At 38.8% G+C, this 23,526-nt stretch overlaps 11 protein-coding genes across 11 annotated transcripts; 6 read left to right on the top strand and 5 right to left on the bottom strand. All coding sequences in view use genetic code 12, as the record gives it.

The window, feature by feature from the left end:
- Positions 1–181: 181 nt before the first annotated feature.
- CPAR2_401670 (transcription initiation factor IIA large subunit) lies at positions 182–1,036 on the top strand (the record flags this gene model as incomplete). The annotated part of the gene is made up of 1 exon (XM_036811051.1): positions 182–1,036. One exon carries the CDS (start codon positions 182–184, stop codon positions 1,034–1,036), a length of 855 nt encoding a protein of 284 aa, XP_036667527.1.
- Positions 1,037–1,153: 117 nt separating this feature from the next.
- On the bottom strand, positions 1,154–4,513 carry BEM3 (Bem3p; the record flags this gene model as incomplete). Its single annotated transcript, XM_036811050.1, has 1 exon — positions 1,154–4,513. The coding sequence occupies one exon, from the start codon at positions 4,511–4,513 to the stop codon at positions 1,154–1,156; it is 3,360 nt and encodes a 1,119-aa protein (XP_036667526.1).
- Positions 4,514–5,180: 667 nt separating this feature from the next.
- HOS3 (histone deacetylase) lies at positions 5,181–7,358 on the bottom strand (the record flags this gene model as incomplete). Its single annotated transcript, XM_036811049.1, has 1 exon — positions 5,181–7,358. One exon carries the CDS (start codon positions 7,356–7,358, stop codon positions 5,181–5,183), a length of 2,178 nt encoding a protein of 725 aa, XP_036667525.1.
- Positions 7,359–7,830: 472 nt separating this feature from the next.
- Positions 7,831–9,072, bottom strand: LAB5 (putative lipoate synthase; the record flags this gene model as incomplete). The annotated part of the gene is made up of 1 exon (XM_036811048.1): positions 7,831–9,072. The coding sequence occupies one exon, from the start codon at positions 9,070–9,072 to the stop codon at positions 7,831–7,833; it is 1,242 nt and encodes a 413-aa protein (XP_036667524.1).
- A 317-nt stretch (positions 9,073–9,389) lies between these two features.
- Positions 9,390–10,274, bottom strand: IDI1 (isopentenyl-diphosphate delta-isomerase; the record flags this gene model as incomplete). Its single annotated transcript, XM_036811047.1, has 1 exon — positions 9,390–10,274. The coding sequence occupies one exon, from the start codon at positions 10,272–10,274 to the stop codon at positions 9,390–9,392; it is 885 nt and encodes a 294-aa protein (XP_036667523.1).
- An 843-nt stretch (positions 10,275–11,117) lies between these two features.
- BFR1 (Bfr1p) lies at positions 11,118–12,503 on the top strand (the record flags this gene model as incomplete). Its single annotated transcript, XM_036811046.1, has 1 exon — positions 11,118–12,503. The coding sequence occupies one exon, from the start codon at positions 11,118–11,120 to the stop codon at positions 12,501–12,503; it is 1,386 nt and encodes a 461-aa protein (XP_036667522.1).
- Positions 12,504–12,748: 245 nt separating this feature from the next.
- Positions 12,749–13,960, top strand: CPAR2_401610 (putative methyltransferase; the record flags this gene model as incomplete). Its single annotated transcript, XM_036811044.1, has 1 exon — positions 12,749–13,960. The coding sequence occupies one exon, from the start codon at positions 12,749–12,751 to the stop codon at positions 13,958–13,960; it is 1,212 nt and encodes a 403-aa protein (XP_036667521.1).
- A 1,482-nt stretch (positions 13,961–15,442) lies between these two features.
- Positions 15,443–16,502, top strand: BGL2 (glucan 1,3-beta-glucosidase; the record flags this gene model as incomplete). The annotated part of the gene is made up of 2 exons (XM_036811043.1): positions 15,443–15,505; positions 15,639–16,502. The coding sequence occupies 2 exons, from the start codon at positions 15,443–15,445 to the stop codon at positions 16,500–16,502; spliced, it is 927 nt and encodes a 308-aa protein (XP_036667520.1).
- Positions 16,503–16,773: 271 nt separating this feature from the next.
- CPAR2_401590 (uncharacterized protein) lies at positions 16,774–17,469 on the top strand (the record flags this gene model as incomplete). Its single annotated transcript, XM_036811042.1, has 1 exon — positions 16,774–17,469. The coding sequence occupies one exon, from the start codon at positions 16,774–16,776 to the stop codon at positions 17,467–17,469; it is 696 nt and encodes a 231-aa protein (XP_036667519.1).
- Positions 17,470–18,676: 1,207 nt separating this feature from the next.
- Positions 18,677–20,074, top strand: CPAR2_401580 (uncharacterized protein; the record flags this gene model as incomplete). The annotated part of the gene is made up of 1 exon (XM_036811041.1): positions 18,677–20,074. The coding sequence occupies one exon, from the start codon at positions 18,677–18,679 to the stop codon at positions 20,072–20,074; it is 1,398 nt and encodes a 465-aa protein (XP_036667518.1).
- Positions 20,075–20,202: 128 nt separating this feature from the next.
- Positions 20,203–22,947, bottom strand: CPAR2_401570 (uncharacterized protein; the record flags this gene model as incomplete). Its single annotated transcript, XM_036811040.1, has 1 exon — positions 20,203–22,947. One exon carries the CDS (start codon positions 22,945–22,947, stop codon positions 20,203–20,205), a length of 2,745 nt encoding a protein of 914 aa, XP_036667517.1.
- Positions 22,948–23,526: the final 579 nt, after the last annotated feature.

Below are 23,526 nucleotides of genomic sequence, written 5' to 3'. Positions count from 1 at the left end.
ATACTGTGAACTGGTCTTGCAATCAATCGGTTTTCATTGTAAATTTCAACCATTTTGAGCTTTGTTCACTCCTATAAAGAGATCCCTTCACCGCAGCAAAGCATCACTCATCCATATTCATCATATTATATCCCCTCCAAGAGCAATTAGTTTGCCCTCGCACGTATAGTTCAGCCACACCATGTCGAATACAGAAGCTAGCAAGTTGTACGAAACCATAATAGAAGATGTGATATCCGATTCGCGTCAGGATTTCGAAAACATGGGTATTGACGAAGCTACACTACAAGAGTTACGCAAGATATGGTGCGAAAAGTTGTCTCAATCCAAAGTTGGGAAGTTTTCATGGGATGAGAATGACGATTATGGTGAGGATGAACCGGCTTTACTAATAGGTAACAGCAATGGTGATGATGCCGCTACATCGGTATCCGTCAAGGAAGAACCAATGTTAACTTCTTCCCAACTTGACACCAAAAATCAAGAAGGCGATGACGTTAATGCTCAAAATGGTGACATTGCCGGTAATGACCCTGCTTCTGACGTATTAAGCTATAATAACGATTTAGGGATACAACTACCACCGATATCGGTCAAGAATGAACAGAATGATAATGGCTTATCACTCCCGCCTTTACCCCAAACAGATGGTACTTTTGAAATGACACTACATGTGAATAATCCCAAACAAATCCTAAAACAACTACAAAAGAAGCCAAAGTCAAAAAAACCAAGTCTGAAACTCCGCCAGGTTGATGGAACCTTAGATGATGACGACGATGATGATGAAGATGAGGATGAGGATGGAGATATCTTTAATGACTCGGACGATATAAATTCGGATTTAGACGATGATTTGGAAAGCGACAAGTCCGACGACGAAGATGGTGATCAAGAAGGGCAAATTATGTTGTGTTTGTATGACAAAGTACAAAGAATCAAGAATAAATGGAAATCGAATTTGAAAGAAGGTATTGCTAACATTGATGGTAAAGATTACGTTTTTCATAAAGCCACCGGAGAATGCGAATGGTAGTAGTTTGAATGTGGTACATAAAACAACAATTTTCGTACATCGTATATAATTCGTAAACTAAAGAATCACCATTTTTGAATGGAATTACTTTTCGAGCAGCTTGGCTAAATGCGTTTATCAAAAGTTTGGGATGTGCAAATCTAATACCTCTCTGTTCGAATCCAGGATTGGTTTACCATTTTCAAATATGCACTCGAAATCAATCAATATGGTGCTCAATACCTCAAGACTGATGTTCAACGTTGGTACAAACACGATACACACGTTTCGCAAATTCATCCGATTGATCTGATTTTGGGAGATGATTTGCCTAAGGAACTTGAATATGATGTAAGACAAATCATAGTTAATCCGGTCTATATTGTTTGAATCGTTAAGAAAATCGCGAAAAATGAGTGCAATTTGTGATGGTTGTAATGATTGTGCGTTGTTGAGCATAATGTGATTTAAATGATTATAAGTGGATGCACCAAGTATGGGATTTGGCAACTCTCGCAAATACGTCTTGAACAAGCCTGAAACTGTGTTTATGTCAGGTTTCAATGGGGTTTGAAATAAATCCAAATCATACTGCGTGTTGAAAATCTCTTTTAATTGTCGGATGGTTGATGCTGATCCACTTAATCGGAATATTCCTTCTTCAAAAACCGCACCAGTCTTATTCAAATAGTCCAAACAGCGGTAGCATATACTGGGGATTTCGCGACCCATGTACTCATGACATGATAATTCAAACGCCTCCTCTATATCACGGCCAAAGATGGACTTGGTGACATCATTGCCAATATTCAAATCGTCAAGATACTGTTGCATAGAGTTATTTGAGTTTTGGTTAGGCATAGGAGGTTGCGAAGGTGAGTAATAACTATTAGATGTATAGTTGGTTTGTCTCGGTGGTCCGTACTGCGAATAAGACACTGATTGTAGATGATTCTCTGACTCGTATGGTTGCCGCAGTTGCAGTTGCTCTGACCCTTGTGCTTGTGCTTGCTGTTGATCTTCATTTGATGAGTCCTTGCTCCGGAATGAAAAATAATTACGAAGCTTCGATTTCTTAGCTTGGTCCTCACTAGAAGCAGATGCAACGGTGGTATTGCTTTGGTCAGCTCCGGAGAAACGATTACCATAAGCAGACTCGCTACTTTGACTGTAACTATCATACAGGAATTTCTTGTCAAGGTCGGTTGCAGTATCCTGACTCACATATGTGTTACGAGGCGACGATTCATTTGATTCCAGCGCTGGCTCGGTGAACTCAATCAAAGCTGTCACCCAGTCATCTCTTTCCTCGTCAGTCTCAGCACAGAAAAAGTGTTTACTTGTTGTTGCATGTATTTTGGACGCCTTTGCTGATTCCATGATCAAAAATGCATGTCGGTATCCCTTATCTTCTGCAACCGAATCTGTAGCTTGTCGTCCTATTTGTGCATTACGTAAGGGAATTGACTCCTGAAGTGGTCCACCGGGGAATGGATAAATCTCAAGATAATGATTTTCAATCTGACACCACCTTATTTTCCAGCTGTTACCTAAACCCTTGTACCTACGCACCAAAAAGCCTTCTTTTCTCGATCCACTCTTGAAGTCATCGAGTGGATTTACAAAATCCAAAGACAAAAAAGTGCAAATCTTGTATAGAACCAAACGTGGGATATGTGGCATCACAAATATGGAGTTAAAATATTTTTGCAAAATCGACCTTCGGTGTTCAATTTTGCTTGGTGTGGTGGATATGAAACTCGACTTGTCAGGTAAATTCGCGAGGCCAAAGTACTCCACAATAGGTCTTATTTCTTGATCGAATGCAATCAATTGAGCATGAGTCTTGCGAATCCGCCACATCTCCTTATTTGTTTCCCTATCATTTATTGTCATTGTAATTTTGGGCTCTTCTGTCTTCTTTGTTGAGTTTTGCTGAGTCAAAGACGTTACATGAATGGTGCTAACAACCTTGATAAATATCGTATGGAACTCTTCAGGTTTGATGAACAAAGCTGATTCGTCCATCTCCATTTTAGGCGTATGCAAAACGCTAAAGCTGGACCCGGGTGTTTGTGGACTTGAAAGATGTACATTGTGCGAGGAAGAAGTCGGTGTCTGATAAGTGGGTCTTGAATAATTTGGATTCTGCGACGCATCGTATGGAGCTGCTAGTTCTTGACTCAGTACAGTATTCGATGACGAAAGAAACAAATCTGGTCTTGACGGTAGATCATCATCTTCAATCCTCAATTTTGCGGATGAGAACGACTCCGTTTTGCTTTCATTGTCCAAATCAGGAGTTAAGGGACTATCTTTGCCTGCAAAAGTGGGCACGCCGTTATTGGGAGGTGTGTTGAACAAGGAAATATTACCATGAGAATCATTCTTATCGTTGAGTGACTGCTTCAAAGGAACAGATGGAGGCACTAATTCGGAATTATTTTTGGGGTTCGATATCACACGCTGTGATCCCGGAGGTTTGATTCTTGATGACTTATACGTGGACGCAACGCTGCTTGTACTCCTTCTTGCCTTGTTATTTTGCACGTATAGTTGAGATGACGCCGCATTGGTGACGCCAGTGCCTGACTTGACAGAATCACTTTGCTTCATTTGATGACTAACCATTGCGATGTCGTTATCGAGTTGTGCAATGTCAGTGCCATGTCCAGTTGAGCCAGGTACAGACGTGTTAACTGATGGATCACTTGATTGTATGCTTTTAGAATCGTCTTGGAAATTTGCCTCTGTATCCTGTACTTCTGTATCATGTACCTGCTTTACATCCTCCGCTGACACAGTTGAAGTTGCATCTGAAGCCAAGGATTTGCTGGTAGATGATAAGTCTTTTGATGATCCAAATGTGTCATGTGTAGGTGAGTTTGCACTATCCTCTAACTGCTTACCAATATCATTTTTGATGTGTCTTCTCCTAGATGACCTCATGGGAACTTCATATGGTGAACTTGATTGTGGTTCATCCGATGCGATATTGACATCAACCAATTTATCTTCACTTCTCAGTCCAATCTGCAAATTGTTCAAATTGTCTGCATGTTTGGATACTAGTGTGTCGTTGATGTTGGTTGTTGATGTTTGGCGAGACGTATCGATGCTATCTGGAACAGATGATACATCTGTCGGTTTTTGTATCCTAAAAAGCCCCGACCCCTTATTCTTGATAGCTGCGTCCTCTTTTTCTAAAGTTCCATTTGATTTGATTGTGTCAGCCACTTGTAGGGAGATATCGCGAGTTTTCAATTGCAGTTGTAATTCAGCAATCGTCTTTTCTTGTGACTCAATCACGCTTTTCAACTCCTTGTTTTCAAATATCAATCGTCCGATGAATTCCTCATCGGATATATTGGATCGATCAAAACGTGGATCTGACGGCGGAAATTCTGGATGCGTGATATGATTTCGTTTTGATGGGGCAGGCTGGCGTGTCTTGTTATTTTCCAAAGGTGGAATATAAGGGCTGTTTAGCGCCTGCATTGTTTATCAATGGATGCCGGTCCTATTTATTGTTTTATCTGTCTTGAGGAGCTGTATGGCGTTATCAACCTTTGAGGAGTAAAGTGTCTTGTACGTAGCGCTTTCACTTTTTGTATAGTGGTGTTGATGGTGTATTATATTTCTGAACAATAGAAAGTAATAGCCAATCTTGTGTACAGGAAGACTGAAAATAAAACTACGTGAGGTACAAACAAACGCAAAAGGATACATAACCATATATGGTTATATTACTTAAGATCAAATCAATACTAGTCACAAAAGACTCAACATGGACACCACCGATGAATTCAACTCATAAATTAAAATTGTGTGTCTCTTTGGAGTTAGTTTGTTACCACTTTGGGTAATGAATCTTTTCGTTGTTTCTTTTCCCAAATATTTAGCCCCTCATGCAGCATCGTATTTTCATGTGCCATGAGCATCCCATTCAGTTGGATCAAGGTGGTGTTTAAACTCAACATACATGATCAATCAACAGATCACTACCCATTCTACAAAGTGAGAATTGTATTCACTTTCTTGATTGCATACAAGCTATAAGGTTTCTGAGACAAGGTTTATTGGTAGCGCGCGCTTTTTACCCCAGCCAGCCGCGTGTGGTATTTTACACCCAAGCAATATATTAACTTACTCTACTTTTACTATATCAGCTTGTCTTGTAATAAGATCGAGTATGTCTAGTAGGTTTCTTAAAATCATCACGATCGTCAACTTTTTTCAGTTTTGGAGTGTCAATGACCCCCACCCCACCATCTAAAAGGTCCTTCACCATCCGATTTATGGGCTTCCCGTTGATGGTGTTTTTGTCTTTGGATTGGTCTCGATAAATGTGATTTGCCGGTAAAATTGCATTGGGCATCATGGAACGTCCTAATTTGATAACTTCATTCGCCCAGATGGTGATTTCACTTTTTGGGTTTTTATAAGGAGTCCAATTTTTCTTGCATCCTTTGACCAATTCCTTGACTACTTGCTCTGATCCCCATGTATGATTCCACAAAAGATCATCATCGTTGTTTAGTCCAATAAGATGGGAAAATATCCCGGTTGTTAACGCACCATCGCTGTAACCACCTTCAAGAAATGAAATCACTTTGCCCTCGGTTTGGATTTTCGCCAATTTTACTACATCTTTGGTGAATGTAGCATAAAATGAAGTTGGCACATTTATGCCGTGTCGCTGCATTTGTGAATCTTCATACTCAGATGCATCAAATCCAGCAGATATTATAATTAAAGGTTTGTATGGAGGCGGTGGTGTAGGTTTCTTTGGCTTTTGATTTGGATAAAGATGAGGTTTCTGTAAATACTTATTGTATTTGTTCAACTGGGTCATATACTCTTCGCATTCTTGATCATGTTGCTTCTTGGCGTTGTTTAAGAACTGATTTGCACGGTTCAAAATTGCCACATACTTGGTTTGATAATGTTTATAAAACTCATCCTCAGTATTCCAATTCTGTAAATGAACATTCCAAATATTCAAGTCATGATCCATTATACAAGTTGATGCATTTTTGATGTTTTCTTTTGTCGCAAACCCCAATTCAGTGGGGTACGACTTGATGTCGTGAAGTGAAAAATATCCCACCTTGGGGAATGTGGCGAACCTTTTGCCGTATTCGTTGCGTGGATTCAACAAAGGGTCATCGATTTCATCTTCGGCTTGTTGACCATAATCTCCAGTGAATCCTGCTCTCTCCCAACATATATCTTGAGAGCCATCTCCGTGATGCAAATCTATATCCAATATAGCGCAATGAGTTACACCATAAGTCTCAAACGCATACTCTATCCCAATTTGTACATTGTTCAATAAACAGAACCCACTAGGTAAACAAGCGTGACTATGATGTCCAGGTGGTCGGATCACCACAAATGCCAAGTCATGATTGCTTCTACCTGAAGAGCCAATACTTGCTTTAGGCGAGCTTGATGGGTTCTTGAACAAACTGTCTACAGCAGTCTCAATGGTGCCAATAACTCCTTCTATTGCATTAATAGTTTTTGGCGTAAGATAAATGTCACCAGTATTCCAATCCTCTGGAACCTCGATTTCATCATTATTCAACTTTTCATGACTTTCCAAACATAATTCAAATAACTTCTTGGGCCAATTTCTACCATGAATCTTTCGTACATGCGATGCAAAAATAGAGCTTCTTTTGGTGGAATTGATAAGTTTATAGTAAAAAGGGTACATTGTAATTGCCGAGGCGACACCAACGCAACTTGCAAGTAAACGTTGTGGCCGTTCGAAAATTGTTGACAAGTATGATTTGGTTACCCATTTTCTACCAAATGCATGTTCCGGACTATATGGGGATAAAATAACTAATGTCTTTTCCGAATTGTGTTGAAAGCGGGGCGACTCTTTATTTATGTGAGGGTTTGATGCAATGAAATCACTAAAAGTGTGATGATATTTAATTAATTTTTCATCAATGAGTACACTAGGTTTCAAGATTTCATGGAATTTAGGATCGAGTTTTTGTTGAACATAGTATTCTTCTAGTCCCGGTGAGCCAATCTTTTTGAATGCAGTCTTTGTTGGGAGTAAGCTATACCTTCTATTGGTTTTGAATTTAGGTATTTGCTCTTCAAGTTGTTCATTCTCTTCCAACTCTTCAATATCAACCATACTCGTTGTATCTCGAGTATAGTTTAATGTTGAGTTAGGCAAGACAGTATGGTCGATGGATATGTCATTATCTTCATATTCGGTGGTGCTAGGTTTGATGGTTAAAGTAGTTTCAAATGCCTCGATCAATGAATCCTCACTATCATTTCCATGATGTGTGGTGGTCTTATCTCGTCCTGACATGGAGAACTGAGATTGGTTTGTTGTTTCTCCTACTTTTAAGCCTCCGAGCGGTGGGAATGCGAGTGATTTAGCTTCAGCTTGCAAAAGAATGAAACACAGAGTTTGCTGTTTGATTCTAAAAGAATGATTCGATCTGAACTTCTGTTACACAAACTCAATGTGGAGGAACATCCGTGACGTATTCGAAAAAAAAAACAACAAAGGTTGAGCGTGTAGAAAGTAGGAGTCTATAAGACTTGGCTGAGTCGGGCACATTCTATTCATTAAGGATAAGTGCTCTCCAATCTTCCTGCTGGCCTATCTCGTTACTGTTGCTGTACACACACCATCGACGAATATGTCTATGAGAAATTTCAAAATTTTACGACACTAGGGATCAAAATACAATTCGCGTTTTATTGTGCAACCTATTTTTTGCAAGCAACTCCTTTTAAAAAAAAAAAATGAAATTATAAATATCCCCCCTACTTCTCTAAGATCTCCGAAAGATGCTTGGTTTAACTTCCTGTAACATCCTTGGTGCTTCACCCACATTGTGTCTTCTCTTTTTCAACACGTTTTCAATAAACGCCTCACCAGCCTTGTATGAAGATCTAACCAAAGGTCCACTGGCAACGTAAAGGAAACCCATATCTAATGCCACATCTCTCCAGTAGTCGAATTTCTCTGGTGTCACATATTCAACAACCTTCATGTGCCTCTTTGTAGGTCTCATATATTGACCAAATGTAACTACATCACAGCCAACTCCACGTAAATCCTTCAATGTAGCCATAATCTGTTCATCAGTTTCACCAAATCCCAACATCAATGATGTCTTTGTGATTAATGATGGTTTGGTCTCTTTTGCTGTTCTCAACACGGCCAATGATTGCTGATATGTTGCCCTTCTATCTCTGATATGTGGCGTTAAAGTTTCGACAGTCTCCATGTTGTGAGCATACACATCTAATCCTGACCCGGCCAATACTTTAACCATTTCTAAATCACCTCTGAAATCACCACCAAGAACTTCAACAAGAATCTGTGGGGCTTTCAACTTGATCTTCTCAACAGTCTCCTTCAAATGATGAGCACCACCATCAACCAAATCATCTCTATCCACAGTGGTCAATACAACATATCCCAATCCCCATCGACTGATAGCTTCTGCAGTATTTTCAGGCTCCATTGGATCGGGTTTTCCAGGTGCTCGACTAGTCTTGACCGAGCAGAACCTGCATCCTCTAGTACACGTATCTCCTAGTAACATAATTGTTGCTGTAGCTTCTGATTTCTTACCACCCCAGCATTCACCTATATTGGGACACTTGGCTTCTTCACAAACAGTTGACAATTTTAGTTCTCTAACGTCCTTCTTCACATTATGGAAGGATTTACCCTTGGGGATGGGCACCTTCAACCAACTTGGTAATTTTGCATCGGGATCTTTTCTTGCCAATTCCAATGGATCTTCAAGCATATCTTTTGCTTTGCCACTAACAAAATCATCAAATGACGGACCTGTGTTTAATTTGTCAGTAAAAAAAGTACGCTTTTTTCGTGGTTTTTTCACTGTTGTGGTTGTTTCTGTGGTGGTGATTGTGGTGGGAGTAATTGTGGTTGTGGTTGTCGAGGTTGTTGCAACCGATGGAGTAGCATCTGTGGCAAGTAATCTGACTGTCTGGGTTTTAAGTAGTGATTTCGATGCTTTGGGAATATTTCTTGATATCATATTTGGCGCGGGAAGTTAACGAAACTACTTTCAGGTCTGGTCGATTACAGTTGTGGCACTCTCGGAGTACTGTGAATCCTCCGGTCTGGTCGCATGATTTTGAAAACATTCTCTGAGAAATTTTTGGGCAGACGTTTAGATGCAGGAAAGGGGAGTCAAAATTCGGCAAGGAGCTCGAAGATGACTCTGTTTACACACATCACATTGTACCGATGCATATGTTATATCTATATTCAGTAACTACTACACTACACGAGCCTTCAAACATGATTAATAGCAAACTAAAAGAACGTTTGGATGAAATGCTTCAAGCTATCCTATAGTAAACGGTGGATTTCGTCATCCTTGAATTGTGACAAGTTGTCCAAATTAGACCACCACTTGAACAAGAATGTCTTGCAAATCAATTTAAACCAAGGAGTAAATACCAATTTATTATCTTCAAACATTTGATTCAACTCCTCAGCACTGACGTACTTGTAATCCTTGACTTCATTGTAATTAGCATTCAATGTTATATCATTCTTGGTCTTCAAGATCAATATGTAGTCAATTTCATGTTCACCCCATGGACTTCGTTCATCGCCACTTGGGGCCTTGTAATGAATTCTTGTTAAATAAGTGAAATTTTCAATAGGCACATCTTGTAAAGGAATTCCCAATTCGTGATCCAATTTCCTTTGTGCGGCCACTTTGGCACCTTCAACGGCAGTGGCCAAATGATTGACATCGTCGGAGGTGGAACTAATTCCTAATTCGCTAGGCACGCATAATGGATGTGAACAACAAGTGTTTGTCCACATGGCAGGGAAAGTGATTTTTTCATCCGCACGTTGTTGCAACAAAAGTTTACCATCTTCATTGAACAAAAACACAGAAAATGCACGGTGCAACAATCCTTGACAAATGTTGTCCATTATGTGGCATAACTTTTTGGTTCCAGCACCAAGTGGTTTATCATTATAATCCAAAACAATACATAATTCTTCCATAAGTCTAATTTGTTCTTCGTCGTGGCCATCAAACAAGTTTGAATCTTGACTAGCAGTGTTTGAAGAATCAGATCCTGCTGATCTTGGGATACCTGAAATCTTTTTCAATGGAGTGATGTCAGGCCATTTTTGTAAAATTTGCTCGGGTGAAAGACTGGCAACCAATTTGGCGTAATCTGAGGATGACATGGTATTAGCTTGGTAATGCATTAAAGTGTAAAGCAAGTAGTAGTAAGGGTAAATAAAGGAATATGTAACTAAATGAGTGAGTATCTATTGTTCCGCCAGACGAATGTCACGATACAAAAAATGGTATTTAGATGAGCTGGAAGTTTAATCTATCTGGGTTATGCTGAAAAACATTTCTGTTCAATAAAAGGAAACAAAGGAAAAGAAATTGTAAAAGTTAGGGATGGTAGCATCAAACATCTCCCTCGTTTAGCTACGTTCTATCTAAACGAGATGCGGCTTGAAAGTAAAAAGCAGGACCAAAGTAAATTTGGCCAAAAAGAACCCCTATCAGGCACTTGTTTCCATTGCTGCATCACTAGAAACTCAAAGTGTCTCCGTTTCAGTAAACTAGGATACGTTTACTACCTATTTTTCCAAATTTACCATCAACTAGAAACAATCAACTTTGGTGAACAATCTACTCCTCTCAATGTGCACACTTAACACAGATGGTGTAGCCACTCCAGCAAATTAGTCCACTGATTATCGTGCACTAAAGAATCATTACATTTGGGCAGTTGGTAATGGGTGTATTTTTAAGGCAAGTCCAATTGCAAATCAAGAGCCCAAAAACCCTGTGAGCCGCATCTTGATCTCGTGTTGATGTGTCAATAACTGAGTGTCTTATATGCAGTACTTGATATTGAGTTTTTATTTTTTTTTTTATTTTTTTTTTTTTCTCTTCCAAAATTTTTCAACAATCGGGCTTTATTTTCCACGTAAGAATATTTGAATCAATAGAAGCATCTCAAATAAACATTAGTGATATTTCTGGTTGACTCACTTCATCCCCGCAACTTTTGGCTTTTACGAAAAACAAACATGTCCGCTGACTCTTCTGCCACTACCGCCTCTTCTGCCACTTCAAAGGCAACTTCATCAAGTCAAAGAAAATTCATCAAGCGTCCTGATGACAAAGCTATGAAGGAAGAAGTTGAAGCTTTGAAAAAGGAGATCAAGAAGTTGGATTTAACTAATAATGAATTGAATGCCCAAATCCAGAAGTTGCAGATTGATCAAAAAGTTATGGATGAGAGAAACAAATTGCAAGCTGAATTGAAATCTTTGATCTCTAAACAATCATCAGCTAAGAATGAAAGAAACAACATCAACGATCAAATTAAGTCAATTGATGCTCAAATGAAGAAGAAGATTGCTGAAATTCAACAACAGACTTCCAAGAACAACTTTAAGAATGTAGCTGAGATTGACGCCAGAATTGACTCTTTGGATAAAGCTATTGACGCTGGGAACTTGAAATTGGCTGATGAGAGAAGATACGTTAAGGAAATGAGTGCATTACGTAAGTTACGTAAAGATTTTGGCTCAATTGAAAAGACTCAAGCTTCAATTGATCAAGATAAGGAGAAGATTGCCGAATTGAAGAAGAAATTATCCGGTACTCACAACAAGGAAGTTCAAGCTCAATTTGAAGCCATTCAGAAACAATTGGATGAAATTAATGAATCCAATAAATCAATCATTTCCAAGAGGAACAAGATTTATGATCAAAGATCAGAAATCAAGAAGCAAAAAGATGCCAAATATGATGAGATTAGAAAATTGAGAAGTGATTTCGATGCTAAATTTGAAAATTTCAAGAAACAAATGGAGGAAGAAAGACAAAAGAGAGACGAGGAATACAAGGCTCAACAAGCTGAAAGAAAACAAGCTAAATTGAAACAAAGAGCTGAACAAGAATTGGCTGATGCTTCGATTCCTGCATTCACTGAAGAAATCAATTCAATCCACAACTTGTTGTCTTATTTCGATCCATCTTATGTCAAACCAGCCACCAACAAGAATGCATCAACTACTGGATCTAATGGAGCTTCAATTCCATCAACAACCAAGAACCAAGCTAGAGTTATTGAATTCCCTGAAGATTTAGTTGTTGTTAAAAAGGAGCAGGATGATTTCTTCACCGGAACCAAGAAAAAGGGTAAAGGTGGTAAAAAGCAAGGCGGTAAAAAGAATTTCACAGTTGCTCCAGAAATTGTTGTTGCGTTGAGTGACTTGACTATTCCATTCCCATTGAAAGAAGATGACGTTCCTGAAACCATCAAAACTTTGAAAGAGACTTTGGAGGCCTTGCAACAGAAGCAAGAAGAGCAAACAAAGATTAACATTGAGAGAGCTAAAGCCAAGATTGCCAAATTCAAGGAAGAAGATTTTGAAGGTGATGAAGATGATGATGATGATGAGTAAAAAGGGTAGTGAAGAGTGAAAAAAGATAGACTCTGTAGATTAGAGAGTTTTCGAACAGAATGTAAAGTAGTCATTGTAAAATGGTGATATATAATAGCATACATATCTTTAATCAGTACAACGATTAAATGCTGCAAATCATTTCGATTTTTGGCAAAGTGGTAGCATGCGCGAGAAGATGAGCATTGAATAAAAAATCAATCCTTTCCATAAATGTTTCCATCAAAAGTAGAGCGGGTACTGAAATGGCGAAAAGGAAAGCCGAGAGTGCCACATCGGAAGCAAAGTCTACTAAGAAACCAACAAGACAACAAACTGCTCCATCAATTTCGATATGTGTCCCATCCAGTGTCATATCCTCCAAAAATGCATACAATTTACAACAAAAAACCATGATTGCGTATCAAATCGCCAAAGCCAGTTTGATTTATGATGTTGCCGAAATCATTGTGTTGACGGAACTGACAACTAAACAAGAGGGAAAGGGGGGACAGAGTGAAGAGGAAAAGAAAGATATTAGTTCGAGTATTGGGAAGAAAGTTGTATTTGATGACAATGGTGAAAATGATATTGGCTCATCAGCACCGGTTGAAAACCCAACTGATACTGAGCTTGACGAAAACACAGATGAGAGAGTTAATGATGATAAAGATGACGCCTTGTTATTGGCTAGTCTATTACAATTTTTCATCACTCCTCCCTATCTAATCAAAACAATGTTTCTGCCACGATTGAATCCCAAATTTGGTCAAGTTTTACCTAAATTCAAGTATGCTTTCAAGTTACCCAAAATCCCCAGTTTACCGTTTATGCAGAATAACAATGTCCATGAACATTTCAAAGAAGGAATCATCATACCTCGAGAAACTCCCAAGATCAAATCAAAAACCGATAAACAAAAACTAGTTCCTTCTCCACACAAGGTCACCGTTAGCAAATATGTAAATATTGGTGAATCTGAGGCAATGAAGTTGGATATTGCTAGAGAAGTCCCGGTGTATTCGAGAGTCACGATTGATGTACGAAACAAGACTATTGTCAGTGCCAAGCAAGCATATGGCATCAATGGGCATAAGCTGTCATTTGGATATCATGTACGAATGGTGAATGACAATCAGTTTAATAAAGTATTCACTAATTCCCCATTGAGTGATGGGTATAGTCAAACGATTTTTGTCAACTGTGATGATTACTTTGATAAATGGAGTAAATTAGTGGATGAAAGTGTACCGTTGTTTGAAAAGAAGGGTGACGCTAATGGGAACAATGATAACTTATTGATTATTTTGGGAAACTATGGCACGATTCAACGCAATTTCCAATCTGATGAAGCCAAGAGTTCAATTTTCGAAGGGTTGGATAACGTACTGAAATTGTTTGATTGTAGATTAGATATCCCGAAAGGGTGTAGAATTGAAGATGCAACTTTGATTGCGTTGACAAAGCTATTACAATGAGTTGGGGAGGGGGGGAGATCGTTTGATAGAATTCAATATACAACAATCTCTAACACGAGGTGAGTTGTAAAAACTAGGTGTTACTTAAGAGAATGTCTTTTTTACAGTTGATCGAAGACGTGGTTTGGGCAACTTTAGCCTTTCTAGTTCGTTTGAAATGTGTAATTAATTTGTATAACTGATTACAACTTTGTAGACGACAATGAAAAAGAATTGTATCTCCGACTCACTTTGAACTTTGTTTCGAGAGAAGTGATTCCCCTTGAAAAATAAGCACAATATGGCAGTGCCAATTTTGCATCTTGAGAACTGCAAAATCTCAAAATTTCCTATGAGCTGGTTTGTGTAATTCAAAGATTGTATTCTGGCTGAGACAGGTGTAACAGGTCAGTGTTGACCTGTGGTTGCGAAAAAAGAAAACGTAGCACAAAAAGTGGTCGTGGTGTAGGTTTTGTTGTGCTTACCTGAAGAACTGGATTCTATGAACCAAAAGTTACCAGACTAGTAATTAACCTAATTACAATACTCCAAACTACCTTCAAGAGCAAATGTATCTTACTAACTTACATTCTGAATCACTTTTGAAGATATACGTTATCAATGATTGTATCGCGAAAGTACCCACAAATGCAGGCATCGCCGTGATAAATAAAATGCTTCCATCTGGATATATCTATGACTTTAATTTGCATGCTAGGGGAAATTTAAGGGCTAATTTCCCACCACTTCGCTCCCATATATGTCAATCCAGGAATGAAACCTGCTAAACGCATGTACAAAAAGCATATAATCGTTAAACTTGTAAACCTCAGGAGTGCAGTTGAAGAGCACCGATTGATAGTTATAAAGAAGTGTCATAATGATGCCCGTTACAAACCCAGATCTTTGGAGAAGACCCCCAAGGAGTCCCCTCACTCACTCACTCGCTCACTTAGTATATATATGTATAGTAAGTGACAGTTATGAAGTAAATCTAGAACTATTGGGCTGTGTGTCTAAAAATAGAATTGCATCCACACATACATACTTAACTAGAAGTAGTGTCATTAGCAAAATGTACATCGGCTGTTGTTTTTTTTTTCTTTTTGTTGTTGTTTATTTTTTTTTCCATCCATTCTGTCCGACAATTGTCCTAAATAGGTAATTATCCTGTATATAAACCAAATACACAAGACATGGTAGTGTACAGTTGTACAATTCACAAACAAAATCTTAATACAATTTGGGAAGAGAAAGAGTGTGTGTGTGTGTGTGTGTGAAAGACAGAAAAAAAAAAATCTTGAGATTCCTATTGAAAGAAACCCGCAGTCAGTCAGTCAATCGAAAAGCAAATCAACAACAAAATCTTGCAACTCAATTATTCAATAGAAACCATACACATCCCTTCTTTCTTTTCGTACGAACAGAATTTTAACTGATACCCATTCCCCCCCCCCCACCTACCACCCCTTCTCACATTTACATCACACTCGTTACTTTAATATGCAATTCAAGTTATTATCAGCTTTAGTAGCAGGGCTTGCTACTGCCAACGCAATTGGAGACGTATGTTATATACACATATCATTGGTCCACAACAATAGTCCAAGCCCACAGCATGTAAACTCATGCCTTGGGTAACAGACGACCCTTTATCCAACCAAACAACAACATGTACTAACTCCCCCTTTTTTTTTAGCTTGCATTCAACTTGGGTGTCAAGGACAACAACGGAAACTGTAAAACTGTTGACGAATTCAAGTCCGACTTGGAAGTAATCAAGGGATCATCATCCATCATCAAAACCTATGCTGTATCCGACTGTAACACTTTACAAAACTTGGGTCCAGCAGCTGAAGCTGAAGGTTTCCAAATCATGTTGGGTATCTGGCCAAATGATGATGCACATTTCGAAGAAGAAAAACAAGCATTGCAACAATACTTGACTCAAATTTCAACCTCCACCATCAAAATTTTCCTTGTTGGTTCAGAAGCTCTTTATAGGGAAGACTTGACTGCTGATCAATTGTCTGAAAAAATCAATGAAATCAAGGATCTTGTCAAGAACATCAAAGACAAGGATGGAAACTCATACTCGGGTATCCCAGTTGGTACTGTTGACTCTTGGAATGTCTTGGTTGATGGTGGATCTAAACCAGCAATTGAAACTGCTGATGTTGTTTACGCCAATGCTTTTTCATACTGGCAAGGACAAACCAACCAAAATGCTTCATACTCCTTCTTTGATGACATCATGCAAGCCTTACAAACCATCCAAACCGTTAAAGGATCAACTGATATTGAATTCTGGGTTGGTGAAACTGGATGGCCAACTGATGGATCAAACTTTGAAAGCTCTCAACCAGGTGTTGAAAATGCCAAAAACTTTTGGCAAAATGCCATTTGTGCCATGAGGGGCTGGGGTGTCAATGTTGCTGTATTTGAAGCTATTGATGAAGCTTGGAAACCAGACACTTCTGGTATTTCAGATGTTGAAAAGCATTGGGGTGTTTGGGATGCCAACTACAAATTGAAATACAACATCAACTGTGATTTCGATTAAACTGGGGCATGAAAGAAAAAGTCGGCCACTGGTTTTACTTTACTGGTGAGTTTTCATTCGTCGTTGCTAAGTTATATATAGCTATATAGGTATTTAGAGATTGTTTTTTTTATCAAAAATAAAAAAAGAAAAGTGAAAGTCTAATGAAAAAGGTTGCAAAAGGTTTTGTTATTCTTTCCTAAGATGTGGAATCGATTGTAGTTGCTTGTAAAGGCCAAGATTTTGTAAACCAAGATTCATCTTCCATGGTTACTGTGTTGATTCTTCCACCATGATTCAACCTATCCTCTTGCTTGTTACAATCTTGACTACAGTGCAGACAAAATCTTCCTTATTTCACCCACCTAATATCCAAGGCACATGGCAAACTCAAAGTCAATCAGTCATCACGGGCTCCCAATTCTTTAAACCGGAAATTGAATACCTAATTGAGCCTAATCAACCAGGAATTGCATACGCATTTGACTTGACTACAATGACTTATGAAACTGCTCAATACCTCGTTTTTGCAAATGCTCAAAATCATTCTTGTGCTTCTGCTCAATTATTTTGGCATCATGGGAGATTAAAGATCAAACAACATAAAGTGCAGGTCTCAAATAAGAAGAAGCAGAAGCAGAAGCAACGTAAAAGTAGAGACGAGGACAAGAGTCGCGGTGATGATGGAGAGGAAGAGGCTCAATTTACAATTTTCCTTGAATCTATACCCGATGACTCCCGCCAATTGGTTAGTGATCCATGTTTGGATGAAGGAACACTGACGTATCAACGATACAAGGGCAATGTAAAGGAAGTATGGAGTGGTGTTTACAAGTATGATGCGTATGTCGGAAAGTGGTGTTTGATCTTGTATGATGAGTTTGGTGACACTGGACGCAAAATTTGGATGTGGTTGAAATCGAGAGATGTTGAAATGTTGCCTAGAGGAAGAGTTACCAGGAAAAAGAAGGTTTATGTTGATGCATAAATAAGAAGTGCTGTTGTGGTTGTAGATTTGGTATCTTTTTGGGTGCAAAAATTGAGGGAGCTCCAACAAGCAGGAAATTGAATTGACAGAGTTCGTATAGGCACATACGTATCTCATTAAAGCGCATCAAGGGTACAAGAGCCCAAAATCTGTTTCGACTAGTTTTGCAATCGTAATCCAAATAATCCTAAATGTCTCTCTTAATACACATGACCAAGGCGCAAAGCTAACCCGGGCACGTGGTTCGGAAATACCTCGAATACGTTATATTCCTCTTTGCAAGGATTTAGTGGCAAGTCCTCCTCTTGAGATACGGTTATCGGGGGAGGCGGTATCCAAACAACTTTGATATCTAAATATTGTGTCGTTAATTTATCAATTTTAGATAAGATGACAAGGGGTAAACAGCTTTGTGTTAATTTTTTAAGCAGGTAAAATCTGGGTTTTTCTTGAACAAATTGGGTAAAAATTGGAGAGACCCCATAGGATACTATTGAAAAAGCTTATTGCTCAAATGAGAGATAAGTTCACGTTATGTTGCTATCACTGGAAGATAGCACCATTTGGAGCATACTCTCCACATCTTCGAAAATGACACTGTTCGTATATGTATATATATATCACTTAATTCATCGGATTCAATACACAATTTGAACATCTACCTTATGCACCCAAAAAAGACCCCAACTGAGCCTCAAAATGACCAGTTCATTGAAAAAGAAAGATTCATATCACCAACAAGCTCAACGAGCTAGTGTCGACCATGGTGAAATCATTAATCACATTCTCTCCAATCGAATAGTTCAACAACCTACAAATGTTAGAAACTTGGATTCACTAGCCATGGCTACTGGCGCAGCAACAAATGAAAAAGAGGCTGCCAAATTGTTGCAAGAAGCTCAAGCTAATTTGGAATTTTCAACTGATACTGGATACGCCCCGGAATTGAGAAGAAATTTCAGTTTAATTTCATTGTTGGGAATTGGATTTGGTATAACCAATTCATGGTTTGGTATCAGTGGTATGTAAAAGGAAAGACAAAACTACACCATTCTCTTGTGGCTTTGCGAATCCATGTTGTTGTTACTAACCTTGGCTTATTAATAGGTTCATTGATTGTATGTTGAAAAACAAATCTACACTTTATATGAGGATTTTTGTTACTAACCGTGGTGTTCTCTAGGCGGGCATCAGTTCAGGTGGGCCAATGATGATCATATACGGCATCATCATAGTTGCCGTAGCAGCCATGTGTATAGCAGTGACCTTGAGCGAAATGTCCTCGGCTTACCCTAATGCTTCAGGTCAAATATATTGGACAATGAAGTTGGCTCCACGCAAGTATTCTCGTTTGATGGCATACACCACTGGGATCTTATCGTGGTTAGGATCAGTTTTCACTTCAGCTAGTGTCACCATGACTATTGCCACTGCGATTCCGGGGATGTATGTCTTGTTTCATCCAGAAACAACAATAAAACTGTGGCACGTTTTCATTGTGTATGAGGCTGTGAATGTGCTCTTGTTATTCTTTAACATTTACGAGCGCCCATTACCTGCATTGAGTACGGGAACGTTGTATACTTCATTGGCATCATTTGCAATTATAATCATCACCGTGTTGTCGATGCACAAGGGAGATTTTGCTAGTGCTGAGTTTGTTTTTGTTGAATTCAACAATGGTACTGGATGGAGTTCAGCCGGTATAGCATTCATAGTGGGGCTCATTAACCCCAATTGGAGTTTTTCATGTCTCGATGCCGCGACTCACATTGCTGAGGAGTCGTTGAACCCAGCAGTGCAAGTTCCACAAGCTATAATCGGCACCGTTATCGTTGGATTCATCACGGCTTTTACTTATTGTATAGCCATCTTTTTTTGCATTAGGAATTTGGACGATATCTTGGCATCAAACACTGGTGTTCCCATCATGGATATCTTTTATCAAGCTACCGAATCCAAAGCTGCTGCGTTGGGATTGGAAATTTTAATTTTACTTACTGCATTTGGCTGCAACATTGGTTGTCACACATGGTCAGCGAGAATCTGTTGGAGTTTTGCTAGAGATAATGGATTACCGTTGTCGAAATATTGGGCCAAAGTCAATACGAAGACTGGTACCGTTGTTAATGCCCATATCATGTCGTGTTTTTGGGTGGGTGTTATTGGATGTATCTATTTAGGTTCATCAACTGCATTCAATTCAATCCTTGTTTCATGCGTTACGTCTCTTTTGTTATCATACATGATCCCGACATTGTGTCTAATTTTCCAAAGAAATGAAATTAAACACGGTCCATTTTGGTTAAACAAGTATGGTATTGGGTTAATCAGTAATTTGGTTCTTGTGGGCTGGGCCATCTTTGCCACTGTTTTTTACAACTTCCCATCAGTTATGCCTGTTACTAGTGGTAATATGAATTATTCATCAGCAGTGTTTGGTGTTGTGTTTGTTATTTGTTTCTTTGATTGGATGATTAGAGGTAGGAAAGAGTATATTGATATTGAGGAAAGAGAACAACACAAGGAGGATTTGGCTCATCAATTATCAAATCAAGTTTCAAATATCGAGGTGATGATGTCGCATCAGTATGAAAAGTCATGAGGCTTCTTCTTTCCTATACTGGTTCATTTTATTTATTCAATGATGTATAGCTTATTAAAGGTTATGTTTCCGTGTTTTGACGCATTGCCATGAATTCTAAATTCATCTATAGAGCCTGTCCTCTCCATTTACGATTCACTTCGTTCCGCTTTTTCACCCAATAATTCATTATACTTTTGACGCAAAATTTCCAAATTCTTCAGCAAAAAATCGCCATCTCGATTCAATTTCTTAATCGTCAAATCTCGATTCTTCAATTCTTGTTCATAATACATTTTGAATTCATTCATCTTTGTTGTGTGTTTTTGTGCATATTCATGGTGCAAGTACTTGACTAATTTATCCTCTTGTAGTTTGAGATCGCGTTGTTGATCAATTTTCAATGATTCTAGATCTTGATGTAATTGAGTTACTTGTGATTCCTTGTTGGTGAGATCTTGTTTGAGGGCGGTTATGGCATTAAGTAACTTGTCAATCTCAGTCTTGTAAGTGAATATATCGGATGCTTGCTTTGTAATTGTTTGCGAGTGGGAATCGCATTGTGATTTCAAATCTGTTATGGTGGATTTGAGTTGTTGAATTTCATTTTGTGAGCTGCTGTGTTTGGTGGTGAGGTTATAAATTTCACTTTCTTTATCGGAAATCTCAGTTTCATATTTATTCTTAAGATCAATTAGTTCTGATTCAATTCGGTTTTTGTCAGCTTCGACATTTTGAAGAAGGGCCAATTTCGATTCAAGATGGTGTGTTTCTGACTTTAGATTGTCAAAATCAGTTGTTTGAGATTCCAATTGTAACTCGAGAGATTCAATTTGTTCCGTCTTGACCTCAATCTTTCGTGATAAATCAGTAACCAGCTCCTTATTCCGAGCTTCGCTGTTTAGAAGATGACGCACCTCTGTAGAGAGCTCTAAAGTCTCCTTTTCGTGTTTTGCTTTTAATTGGCCAATTTCATTCTCATAGTTTTCTCTAGTTGTTGAAATCAAATGGTCCAATTCCTTCATCAACTCCTGGTTTTCATCATTTGTAGCAAGTAAGTTTGATTTCTCCTTTTGTAAGTCCTCGTTTCTGGACTTTAATAATTCAATTTGAGATTTGAGTTCACTATTAGCTACTTTCATTTCATTATCGGACAGCTCTAATAGCTTGATATTCTCCTCCAAATGGTCAATTCTTGTTTCGTATTCACGCTCCATGTTAGCCAATTTATCCAAGAGTTCTTGTTTCTCATTAACAAGTCGTGACTTGACAGTTTCAAAATCATCTACTTTCAAAGTGAATTCAATATGCTCTTTTTGCATCTGACTGTGTTCATCTTGAAGCTTGGAGAGTTTGTTTTCCAAAACATCGTTCTTTTCTGTCAATACGCGATTGGATTCTTCCATCTCATTGACGGTGATTTTGTAATCAATCAATTTACGTTTGAAATTCAAATTTGATGATTCCAAAATCTTGTTGCGCTTGTTCAAAGACGCCACATTATGCTCTAGCTGTCTCAATTGTAAGTCATTAAGTTCTTGTGTATGATTTAATTTGTGTTCAATCTCTTGTTGTTTGGCCAACTCCTCGTGCAATTGGTTTATTCGCAAATCTCGCTCTTTAATCTCTTCATTCAACTGGATCACTTTTCTTTCATTGTCAGATTGCAACTTCTCGATGTATGCGAGAGAAAAAGAAGATCTTGAATTTGGCGAATCAAGAAAATTCATTGTGGGCTCGTCCTCCAACTCATTTCCATCTTGAAACTCATCTTGAAACTCATTGACAGCTTCAATGTCGTGTCTCAATGGACTCAAAATTGTGTCTTCTTGGTCATTACCAACTGTGCTTGGTTTGATGTGATGAGGGTGGGGCCTTTGTGGTTGTGGTTCAGTCATTCTATCTGGAGTTTTTGTTGAAAATCTGTCCAGTTTCAGTTCACTCATTAATTTAGTCAATTGGTTGTGGGTTAAAGTTTGACTCGGTTCGCGTGAAAAGTTGTCTCCCAATACCTCAAGATCACTGTCGCTGGAGTTGTCATTGCCATGATCTGCCTCCGCTGCTGCTGCTGCTGCTGCTGCTTCACGTAGATTCTTGTCATTCGGTAAGTCATTGCCACCACTTCCAAAGTCCCTTTCAGTATCAATGACATCCCTCCTACCAAATTCAATATTTTCGACTGTTCCAGGGGTCCTTTTCGAGTCTCTATTTTCCAATAATATGGCATCTTCATCTTCGTGTTCTACCACGTTCCTCTTCTTCTTCTCATCATCACTTATCGCATCTAGTTCAACTGTAGTACGGTGCACATGGAGAGTATTTCTTTTTATAGGCGAGCTCAACTCGTCTGGCTCCGACATACTCGACCTATCAATTGACCGATTCAATCTCTGTTCGCGCTCTTCATTCAATAATTTCATGTACAGTTCAACTTCTTGAGCTGACTGTTGAATCTTGTTCAAGTTGGCTGACTTGCGTTTCTTATGTAATGGTGATGTTGTCGAAGCATTGGGTTGTAGTTTATTCAATGTTGATGAAGGTTTGAGATTAAGCTTTCGACGATCAGAAGATGAAAAAGACCGTTTCGCTGGGCCAATGGTAGAACGACGTTGTGCCGAATTGATGTTTAAAAAAGTGGTTTTGTTGGGTTTTTCAGTATAGGGTGGCTTCGAACTAAACTGGTGCGATAATTGTGAGACACTTGTCTTTGCAATTGGAGGTGTGCCGTGTAATGAAACTCGACTGGGTGCTAACTGTGGCTGTGCTGGTTGTGCAGGTGGTGCAGGTGGTGGTGGCTTCATGGGTGATCTTGTTGGAAGCTTGACTGGTGAGAGTGAGTCATCAATGAATACGGGTGTGTTAGATGGTCTGAATGGAGATGAACTTGCAGACATCGTGTCTTTGAAACAATTGTGTGGTACCTCTCTCTGGTGTGATGACTGTCAAGTTATAGACTTGCTCGAGGACGTGATGAGTGGGTACTAAGAGAATTTCTGGGGGGTGTGTTCTTGTAGGGAAAAGAAAAAAAAAAAAGCCAGTTCTGATGTAAGTACTGTATATAAGAATGTATCCTCGCTTTTTAACCGCGTCACTTTGTGTAAACTATGAGCAGGTCGCGTATGGACCATAGAAAACGCACACACAAGGAGGCACAATACATCCAACTACATTAAAGGGCCAATTGTCGATCCCTAGCCACACGTCTAGCGAAGATCCTACACGCGTCTACTAGAAGGTGAAACATGCAATGGGAAGTAATGCTCCCGCAAGACGTGACAAAGTAGGGTAATGCCATATTCTGGATTCATATCGGTCTTTATCTGTGGTTCCACTTCCATAAACAATCTAACTACTCAAAAATCTACAATAATGTGATATAGGGTTTAAAAATGTATATCAGTAGCACAGGTATCCAAAAAGTATAAAAATGTATGTATAAACAATAAACTAAAAAAATTGAGTAGAGCCTGGCT

This window comes from Candida parapsilosis, contig 006372 (genome assembly GCF_000182765.1).
Source record: "Candida parapsilosis strain CDC317 annotated contig 006372".
NCBI lineage: Eukaryota > Fungi > Ascomycota > Pichiomycetes > Serinales > Debaryomycetaceae > Lodderomyces > Lodderomyces parapsilosis.
Note: the sequence above shows the minus strand (reverse complement) of the source record. Positions and strands in the feature narration are given on the sequence as shown.